The sequence below is a fragment of the Microdochium trichocladiopsis genome, assembly GCF_020744255.1.
Source record: "Microdochium trichocladiopsis strain MPI-CAGE-CH-0230 chromosome Unknown B0I36scaffold_1, whole genome shotgun sequence".
In the NCBI taxonomy this organism is placed as follows: Eukaryota; Fungi; Ascomycota; class Sordariomycetes; order Xylariales; family Microdochiaceae; genus Microdochium; species Microdochium trichocladiopsis.
In genome coordinates, this window is record NW_025763544.1 from 1,221,638 (window position 1) to 1,232,114 (window position 10,477).

The 10,477-nt window shown below is 56.3% G+C and overlaps 2 protein-coding genes across 2 annotated transcripts; both read left to right on the forward strand.

Annotated features, from left to right (window-relative positions):
• Positions 1-1,828: 1,828 nt before the first annotated feature.
• On the forward strand, positions 1,829-4,223 carry B0I36DRAFT_234365 (cobalamin-independent methionine synthase; the record flags this gene model as incomplete). Its single annotated transcript, XM_046149301.1, has 2 exons — positions 1,829-2,059; positions 2,163-4,223. 2 exons carry the CDS (start codon positions 1,829-1,831, stop codon positions 4,221-4,223), a joined length of 2,292 nt encoding a protein of 763 aa, XP_046018015.1.
• Positions 4,224-7,936: 3,713 nt separating this feature from the next.
• Positions 7,937-8,887, forward strand: B0I36DRAFT_3975 (uncharacterized protein). The gene is made up of 2 exons (XM_046161582.1): positions 7,937-8,669; positions 8,788-8,887. Exon 1 carries the CDS (start codon positions 8,009-8,011, stop codon positions 8,660-8,662), a length of 654 nt encoding a protein of 217 aa, XP_046018016.1. The 5' UTR covers positions 7,937-8,008; the 3' UTR covers positions 8,663-8,669; positions 8,788-8,887.
• Positions 8,888-10,477: the final 1,590 nt, after the last annotated feature.

A 10,477-nucleotide genomic window follows, 5' to 3' on the forward strand; every position in this document is an offset into this window, starting at 1 on the left:
TACTGCGGGAGTATCATAGCGGACATTGCCGGGTACTCTCACCGTGGCAAGGGACCTGATGATTTTGAATGTGGCCGAGCCGTCTGGCAACAGAAATCCTTGCTTCCGAACGGAGTGATACAGATTTTCCATTCGCAGATAAGACGCGAGGCGGTCTCAAGGTCACGTCTGTCATAGCAAGCGCAAGTGGCTGAGACTCGCATCCTGGTAGACCCTTCCCAACCCCTCGATTGGCGTTCGAGCATGGGTCGGCGAGTTTCTGTATGCACGGACCCTATAGAGCATACTCGATACGATTTCTGGTGCCCAAGGCCAAGCCCCTCGAGAATTGCGAAGTCACGCAAGATTGCCATGGAGAGCACGAGTTCGCCGTCAAGGGAAGCACGATCCGCACTAGTTGAGAGGGGTGCCTGTGCCTCTTGAGCTCTTGTGCACGGCCAAGAGCACTCACGATTGGCCAATTGAGACCAGCCTCAAGTGACGGTGTGCTTCACATCGTTGACAGCGAGCCTGTCTCACATGTGGTGTTCCTCTCTCATTCGGTAGCACGTCAAGCCTTCTCCATTCTGGTCAGCGGCACGATTGAGACACGCAGGGGATGGCCAATGGCGCGTCGGTGACCAGCCCCTCAAGTCTCACATCCTCAGAACGGCAAGAGTGTCATGATCAGCCAACAAAAGCACTCTCGATGTCAGGGCGGTGAAGCTCATGTGGGGGTGGTGGGACAGGCCTAAAGTCGCCGAACGTCGGACGAGCCGTGCTGGCTGCAAAGTCATCGAGGGGCGAGGGACAGCTAGCCGGCGACTAGGCATGCGAGGGACATGACGAACATGGTTTGGGCGACGGATGTCGGTAGGACCGCTGAGTCAGTCAGCACAATAGATCCACGAGTGGGTAGCCACGGCTGTCACCATATGGAGTTTCGAAGCGGATCGACCAGCGTCCTGGCCATTGATGGGCCTTGCCAGTGGTGCGTTGCTGTGTGTGGCTGCCTCGAGAGCAATGATGATCGATCTGGTGGGTGGGCTGTCATTTCAAAGCCTTTGTCTGCTGGCCGAGCCGCCAACGACGAAGGAACCAATCACGAGCCGTGAGGCCGGCATGATGCCATTTTCTTAGCCTGAACTTTTTTGCTGGGCCAGTGCCAGACGAGCTAGGGTCTGAGCTGGGTCCCCGTTCTCGGACCCTGAACGAGTGGGTTTGGCGTGAGGTGAAAGGGCGACAGCCGCGTACATGCAGCGTAGCGTCGTACGCAGGCAGGGAGGAAAGCACGGGGGCCTGAAGTCGACGCGAGCTAGATTTTCTGAAGTGGCAGACGTGCCAGCAGAACCGAGACGTCGACGAGACGCTACAGAGGGCATCCAGCAAGAGGCGGCTGATCGTCTGGGGGTCGGAGGCATCCGCCAGAGGTCGAGAGGATCCGGACGGCAGCGAGGAAGTCGCGGCGGAAGTGGGTGGGGGCCCTGGAATTGGCAATGGACGGCCAGCCAGCAGTAAGTTAGTGGCACTGTGAGGCGAAAGAGGCCCAGACATTGAGGCAGAACGCATTCCAGTCTTGCCAAGGAGGGGTGCTGCATGGTAGTGTGCCCGCGGGGTGACGGCGGGAGAGTGGGGCCTGTCCGCGTTCTGCCCAGAGCTCCCCTCGCGTACAAAAGTTTCCCACCCCCTCGACGCCGTCCGGAGTCATTCTCTCTTCTCTCGACATTCTCTCTTCATATCTCTTCTCCTGGCTCCTTTCTCAATTACCAGGAGTTTCTCAGAGTTGTGTCGGGTCAAATCCGGAACTCTGTCCCTTTTCAGTACTTTGCTCGCCAGATCATCCTCCAAAATGGTGCAGTCCGCAGTTCTCGGCTTCCCTCGCATGGGTCGCCTCAGAGACTTGAAAAAGGCTACTGAGGCGTACTGGGCGGGCAAGATTTCGCAAGCGGACCTCTTAGCCGAGGCAAAGCGCTTACGTCTTGAGCACTGGAAGATCCAGAAGGATGCTGGCGTTGATGTCATCCCCAGCAACGACTTCGCCCTGTACGATCAGGTCTTGAAACAGTCGCAGGACTTCGGCGTAAGTCCACTGAACCTCGGACTTACTGCTTTAGACTCTTTTTAGAGTAATTTCAGATGTCTAGATCTACTCGTGGCTGCATGACTAATCCGGTCCATTATAGGTTGTTCCTCCGCGGTATGCCACCTCCGGCCTCGACGACATCGACACCTACTTCGCGATGGGTCGTGGACACCAGAAGGGAGGCGTTGACCAGCCGGCCATGGAAATGGTGAAGTGGTTCGATTCGAACTATCACTACGTCAAACCTGCATTCCAAGACAACCAGACCTTCAAGCTCGCCGAAAACCCCAAGGCGGTTGAGGAGTTCCTCGAGGCCAAGGAGGCGGGCATTATCACCCGCCCCGTAGTCCTCGGTCCCGTGTCTTACCTCCACCTTGGCAAGCCTGACCATGACCAGAGCGTCGACCCTATCAGCTTGCTTGAGAAGCTCCTGCCGGTCTATGTCGAGCTCATCACCAAGCTGAAGGAGGCTGGTGCTCAGACCATCCAGATTGACGAGCCTGTCCTGGTTCTCGACCTTCCTGAGAAGGCCAAGGCTGCCTTCAAGCCCGCGTATGAGAAGCTGGCCTCGACGGGCGTTGACCTTGTTTTCTCGACCTACTTCGGTGATATCGTTCACAACATCGAGGTTGTCCCCAAGGACATCTATGCCGTCCACGTCGACCTTGTCCGCAACCCTGAGCAGCTCGAGACTGTCATTGGTGCCCTTGGCCCCAAGACCATCCTCTCTGCTGGTGTTGTCGACGGCCGCAACATCTGGAAGACCAACTTCAAGCGTGCCATCGAGATCGTTGAGTCCGCTATCCAGAAGCTCGGCAAGGAGCGTGTCATTGTTGCCACCTCCAGCTCTCTCCTCCACACCCCTCACACTCTTGCCAGCGAGAAGAAGCTGGATCCTGAGGTTGCCGACTGGTTCTCATTCGCTTCTGAGAAGGTTGTTGAGGTTGCCATCATTGCCAAGGCCGTCACTGAGGGCCCTGCTGCCGTTCGTGATGCTCTGGAGGCCAACGCCAAGTCCATGAACGCCCGCGCCACCTCCAAGCGCACTAACGACCCTGCTGTCAAGGAGAGACAGTCCAAGATCGTCGCCTCTGACTACAACCGCAAGTCTGAGTTCCCCTCTAGAATTGCCCAGCAGCAGAAGAAGCTCAACCTTCCTCTGTTCCCCACCACCACCATCGGCTCTTTCCCCCAGACTAGCGAGATCCGTATCCAGCGTGCCAAGTTCACCAAGGGCGAGATCACCGAGGCTCAGTATGACAAGTTCATCGAGCAGGAGATTGAGATGAACGTCAAGATCCAGGAGGAGCTTGGTCTCGATGTCTTCGTTCACGGCGAGCCCGAGCGTAACGACATGGTCCAGTACTTTGGTGAGCGCCTCAACGGCTATGCTTTCACCACCCACGCCTGGGTCCAGAGTTACGGTTCCCGCTGCGTCCGTCCTCCGATCATTGTCGGTGACATCTCTCGTCCCGCTCCCATGACCGTCAAGGAGTCCAAGTACGCCGTCTCGGTCTCTTCCAAGCCCATGAAGGGTATGTTGACTGGCCCCGTCACTTGCTTGCGGTGGTCTTTCCCCCGTGACGACGTCCACCAGTCTGTCCAGGCCGAGCAGCTTGCTCTTGCTCTCCGTGACGAGGTCGTCGACCTCGAGAAGGCCGGCATCGACGTCATCCAGGTCGACGAGCCTGCCCTCCGTGAGGGTCTCCCTCTCCGCTCCGGCAAGGCCCGTGACGACTACCTCAAGTGGGCCGTCAACGCCTTCAAGCTCGCCACCGTCGGTGTTGAGGATGCTACCCAGATCCACTCCCACTTCTGCTACTCCGAGTTCCAGGACTTCTTCCACGCCATCGCCGCCCTCGACGCCGATGTCCTGTCCATTGAGAACTCCAAGTCAGACGCCAAGCTCCTCAAGGTCTTCGTTGACTCCGAGTACCCTCGCCACATTGGCCCTGGTGTCTACGACATCCACTCCCCCCGTGTTCCCAGCGAGCAGGAGATCAAGGAGCGCATTGAGCAGATGCTTGTCAACATCAAGCCCGAGCAGCTCTGGATCGACCCTGACTGCGGTCTCAAGACCCGCCAGTGGAAGGAGACCAAGGAGGCGCTCACCAACATGGTCAACGCCGCCAAGTACTACCGCCAGAAGTACAGCTCTTAGATGCAGACAGCCACGTCGCATCTGGACACTGTCCAACCACACACAAACACCCCTTGTCTTATTACATCAAATCCTAGCATCGTCTAGGTAAGCTTTGAAGCACAACAACGCATCAAGCTTATTGCCCCTTCAACAAAGGGCAAGTCTGCATTGTCATTTATTTTTTGTCTTTTTATGGGAAGCGGGATGCATGAATTCAACACACTACGAGTAGGCGTTATCTGTTCAACAAACAACGGGCGGGGTAAAATCATGATACCAAAAGGGGACTATTGATGAAATATTTTTCCTTCAACGGGAAAAACACGCCCGGCGCTCGCAGAAAAGGGTTTTCGCGAGCCCGGGCGGGAAATGAAAGCATGGCGTTTTGATACACACAGAGAGAAACCAAAAAATTTGTGACTCTCTCTCACTTGAGGAACATGCCCCGGATCTGACACGAATCGTGTGGTTCGGGCGCGTGTAATGTAGATACCACCTATGGCTTGCGAGCAGGCAGTTGCTCGCAGCCACGGATGCCAATTCAACCAAAGGTTCCGGACACAACAAAATCACACAAGATCGATCTACAATCAAATGATCATTTGCCCACCGTTTTTTCCCCTTGTGCATGTGGTTTGACTTCTATTTCTCTTCTTGTAATGATGACTTTTATCGGGCTTCGCCACCACTTAACCCGCTCTTCCTGAAGTAGGCAATTTGTTTTTTGTGCGCGACCTCTGTGCGAGTTGTCATCAACCAACTTCGACTGTCTTCGTGCCGTGGTCTAGATCGCTCTTGGCGAGGGTGTATGCGAGAATTATTGTTTAGAGATCCAGAGGCCCAGAGGCCCAGAGGTTCAGAGGTTCAGAGGTTCAGAGACCTAGAGGCTCAGAGGCCTAGAGGGTCTGTGGCCTGGTGGTCCCAGAGCCGAGGGCTTCTATCCTTAGCAAGAACGCCCCAATCATTTCTTGGACGCGAATGAGAGTCATTGAAAACTTCCAGTCTGGCAAGAGAAACGGATAGAACCCCAAACCGGAGTAGCTCTGGTGATGTTGCTGCTGCTTTTCGCCATACACCGCGCTGTGGCCAAGCACAACCTGAGTAGGGGAAAGCTATCACCAGACCGGGGAACCCATCATTGTTTTGCACAGCCCATTTGCCCATCTTCATCTGAACTACTGTGGCACTTCATGCAAGACAAACACATCCCCAGGAATAGTTTGTTGCTATTTGGCAAGGATTGAGCAGCTCCAATGTGAATTCGACTACACGGGCAAGTGGGACATGGCCGATGCTGGTGCAACTGAAGTCCCGTCACTGGGTCCGGCTACGCGAGGAAACAAAAGGCACGGACGAAACTCTACCGTGGCCACAGAGAGCACAGGGGAAGTGCAAGCGACTCTATTCGTTGTAGTGTTCTTAAATTACCATCACGACATGGGACGATAACCATGACTTGGAGATCCAATCTATACAGATTGCGGTGGGAGAGTACGAATACTATATCACTTCAAACAGCATGGCTTTATCAGGCCGACATGTCCCCCCAGCGAGGCTAGAAGGACAGGGAGCCATGAACCTCATCCCGACCCACACTACATGGTATGTAGAGGTTCAGTGGGGACAAATCTGGCTTTGCGCCCCCAAAACCCCGGTGTCACAGACAGATTGAGGCGGAAATTTAGAGTTGCGACAATCAGGGGAGACGCACACTTCACCTTGCTCTTCATTTGAGCACCTTTTGGGGCCCACGAGTCCTTTGATTGCCAAAAAAAATTTGACGAATTGATCAGACGGACGACGCGCCCAATCGAGAGCTGGCGGCAGTGATTGAGTGGGCAGAACGCGACTCAGACGTGTGGAACAATTTTTTGCTTCTGATGCGGAAGTCGGGTAAAACCTCAAACGAGGCTCATGCATCCCACATATGCTTATCAGGGCAGGTTCTTTCCGGCTGTGCCTGGTGACAAGGGCTTATTTTGAGAGGGGGAGGGGGCCTGCCAGATCTCTGCCTCAAGTCAGTCGTAAACGACGCCACACTAGACCCCTAACTACCAAGGCAGTGCTGACAAGCTGCCCAAACGGTTGTCTTGAAGCAGTTGAAGGCTGTGTCGTTCCAGAAACTGTAACAAGGACGATTCTGTTGCTGGGTGTCAAGACAAGGCTCCTTGCAAATTCGTGTTGAGCCGCACGATGCATGTTCCCGGGCTTTGTTCGTGGTGGTGGCCAGTGCCCTGCTTTTTCCACGACCTTCTGCAGGTGGTTGGTGTCTTGGACATTGCTAACCGCGCATGACCGGCGGTCTGGCCACTTGCCAGTGGGAAGTGCCAGGAGGACGTCGAGTTCTTGGTTCTTGCAGTGACAGCCGTTCCCTGTCCCGTTAGCCTGGCAGTAGCTTCTTCGCGTGGGTATGGCGTGGCTAGCTCTCACTCGGCCTCCCTTTCGAAACCGCTGGCCCGACGCCGCCCGTCGACGAGCGACTCACGAGGGCAAGGCAGAGTCGTCATGGTGCAACGGTCCGTCGTAGGCCTGGCGCGAGGAGGAGCCCGTGCCTGGCGGGCCACATAAGCAAGGGAGGAGGACAATGGGCACAATGGAAAAGGGGGGCTTGGATCTAAAGAGCGCCCCGCATGGCGTTTCACGATCAGACATCCCCGTGTGATTCGCTCAGGGGTTGGCGCCCAGTTGCGAGGGGCATTACAGGCAGGGCTCGGCACCACAGCCGCATCTCTTTCTCTTTCTCGTCTGGCCCCGCTCCATACCAGGCTTCCATGATTAACACGAATCCCAAACTCCAGAAGATAAACGCCGTGTGAAGACAGGCCAAGCCAGTTCAGATCATGCATTCATGACAAATTCTGCACAAGCCCAGGCTGTGTGAAGAAGAACATGAGGCCTCATGGGCGGTAACAGTCTGGGTCTGCAAGACGTGTTGACTCGCAGCCTCACGTCATCTGATAGTCCGCGGCAAGGAAAGCAAGTCCTCATTAAACCGCAATATCTTCGAGACAGCACCACGAGGTAGCGCCTTGCAGGCCGCATGGCAATCTATTAAACCTCTGCCGTGGGGAACGCGCCGAGAGTGCGCAGCACATTGTGACAGGCAGATACATGCGCCATAATTACGTCGGAGGTCGGATGAAGGCTTTCAGCTGCTTCGCCTCGTCCGGTCTTTGAATCTCGTTTTCGCTGGTCCCCTGCAGCGGCTCGGTGCATATTGCGCTGGAGCTTGGACTACGATGTGGTCAGGAACACGCCCACTCTGCTCAGAGCCTTATTGTTTGGGCAACAGCATCAGCCTGGCCTGGCTGAGTGAGAACGAGTCTCGCCAATGACGATGTAGTTAAAGAACTTGAGGCTCTCAGCTGCTGCGACTCGGGCACGGGCTACCACCACCCACAGTCCAACACGTGCTTCATGCTTGACGGAACACTGCCATGTTCATCATAGGATGCGCTGATGAAGATGCGCCAACAGAGACCCGGCGACTCCTCCCACGTCAGGACGCAGCCATAGTCCCGCCTCTGGAACTGGAGCCAAGCGAGTGCCCCTGAGCAATGTAGGACTGCCATTGGCTCGAGCGCCGTCTCACGATGCTGTTCCTGCATGATGGGCGTTGCAGGGGCCAACGTTAGGGTGAGCCACCCGCCCAGCAGGGGCCTGGGTCCTCGCCAATGGCGGCGCCGCGACTGGGCTTCCACACCACCACCACCCATCGTCGCCTGCTTCGTCTAGCACACAATGTGATCCCTATGGGCCGGCCCCAACGATGAAACCGCAGCCTCTGGGGCCCTGCCATCCGGATGCTGCAGGGGTCCCGCTCGCTGGGGCACGTCCGTCCGGGATGGCAAGCCTGCCTTGCTTTGCCTCGCCGCCGCCCGTCCATCAAAAGGGCCTCATCGCCAGGCCTCTCGGCGGCCCGGTTCTTCCTTTCCCTCTTTCCAACCTCAGTTGTCTACTGTCTTTTTCCGAGTTCAATTCTTGACTCAAGTCTCTCCTTTCGGCTTCGGCTTCGTCGATCTCTCCTTCAATTTCAGCATCAGCAACAACACGTAGTGTTTGATCACACTCGCCCTCATTCTTGCTCATACCTTGGACGCGAAATCGACTTTCGCTCACTTACGAACCCACGCTCTTTGCGCACTCATCGACAAAGTCTAACTTTGCCCTTTTTCCCGAGCTCAGGATCCTCGAAGGACCAGAAAACACAACTGCAGATATCCCTCTTGACAGCGCCCTGTGGGACATCAAGCTCAGCATTTCTCATCACTTCCACGTATCTTGTCAAGGCTACATACACGACCAACCGCCAAAATGAAGTCCACCACCTTTGCCATCGGCCTCCTTGCCGGCGTTGCTTCCGCTGCCGTGCCTCAGCACATGCACCACCCTCACCCGCGCTTCCTTCACCAGCACTGGCGCCGCTCCAACGAGACTTACCCGACCACCGCGGTTGAGTCTTCTGTTGCCGCCGTCACCGAGGGTGCCTCGACTACCCTTACTGTTGCCGTGACTGAGACGCACACGATCACCTCGTGCGCTCCTACCATCACCAACTGCCCCGTCAACGCCAGCAACGGCACTGCCGTTGTCACCCAGGTTGTCGATATCACCACCATTGTGTGCCCCGTCACCGAGGTTCCAGCCATCTCGAGCTCCATCGTCAGCGACTACACCAACGGTGTCATCACTGGTGGCGTCACCTCGACCGTCCAGCCCACTGGATCCCCCAGCTACCCGACTCACCCTGCTCCTCCCCCGCCTGGCGCTACCGTTACCGCCAGCACCATGGTCCACGACCAGACCCTGACCATGACTGTTGGCCCCTCCAGCTCCCGGTCTGTCCTCGTCACCACCATCCGCTCCACTTACACCGAGATGGTCACCGTCAAGGTTCCTGGTGGTGGCCACGGCGGCAACGCGCCCCCTGCTGATGACCAGACCACCACCACCACCATGACCACTACTGGCACTCGTACCGTCACTGTTGAGTCGCCCACGACCTCGACTGAGGCTTCCCCCGAGCAGCCCACTGAGGCTGGCAACGGCACCCCCTACCCTACCAAGCCCATTGAGGGTGCCCACGGCGGCAGCAACGTTGGCACTGGCAACGACGCCGTCTGCGTTCCCGTGACCGTCACTGTCACTCACCAGGTCGCTCCCCAGACCGTCTACGTCACCATGCCTGCTGCTCCTTCGCCCACCAAGCCCACTGCCGTCGAGGTCCCCGAGGACAACACCGGCGATGACACCGAGGAGGGCGATGATGACGAGGAGGTCCCCGACGAGTGCCCTACCCCGTCTGCCACCACCTCTGCCTCCGCCGAGGACGTGACTGTCACCTCGACCGCCACCGTCATTCCTTACCCCACCGGCGCCAGCAACGGCACCCTGCCGGTCTTCCCCACTGGCGGCATGACCAAGCCCGTCGAGAGCTACCCCACCATTGCCGTCAAGCCCCGTGACGTCTTTGGCAGAAACTAAGATGGTTATTGCTCTTTCATGAGTCAAAGCCTCTTTTTGTAACTTTAACTAAGGGGGATAGTATCAGGGGGAGTTCTGAGATTATAGACCATTTCAGAACAGCGTGTTTGGATAAGTTCTAGTATATTCTCCCTGGTTCGCACCGGAAACATATACTGCGGAAGCTTCAATGGGTCCCGGCGCGGACAGGACGGGAAGCAATGTCGTTGGCACGTAAAGCAGAAAGACTTCACTTCGTATATGTAGGGGTTACACCCCGCAACCCCTTTTCTTTCCTTGACAGTTATTTTGAGATGATGAAAAAGACTATACCACAGCTCCCAGTCCTTTGTTTTGAAGTGAATTCCCCTCGTGACAGCGACTGATTGAAGGTAAGACGTTGACGGGGGCAGGTTCCGAAAGTCGAGGAACCCGGCGAATTTGCCTTTTCAGGAAAGTGGGTCCCGGTTGACAACCCCGAGGGCAACGACCCCGCGACTTCAGCCTTCGAAAGTCCAGAGCTGTATTCGGACCTCTAACGTCAGTGCCCATTGTTTCGTTGTTTGAAGTAGTGTCCAATCCCTTCTATGCCAAGCCTTGATCACCTTCGAAGAAGAAGCTTCTCGTTATCCCTCCCCCTGAACCGAGAGTATCTTTTAGTCGGCTGGGACAGACTGTCCCGCGTCTGCTCAAAGACCGCAAATCTACACGGAGTCCCGATATAACGGGCGCAGACGCGAAGACCTTGTCTCATGTTCCATGCAGCGACACGAAGTACTGCGCGATCACACGGCGGCAAACCAATGAGA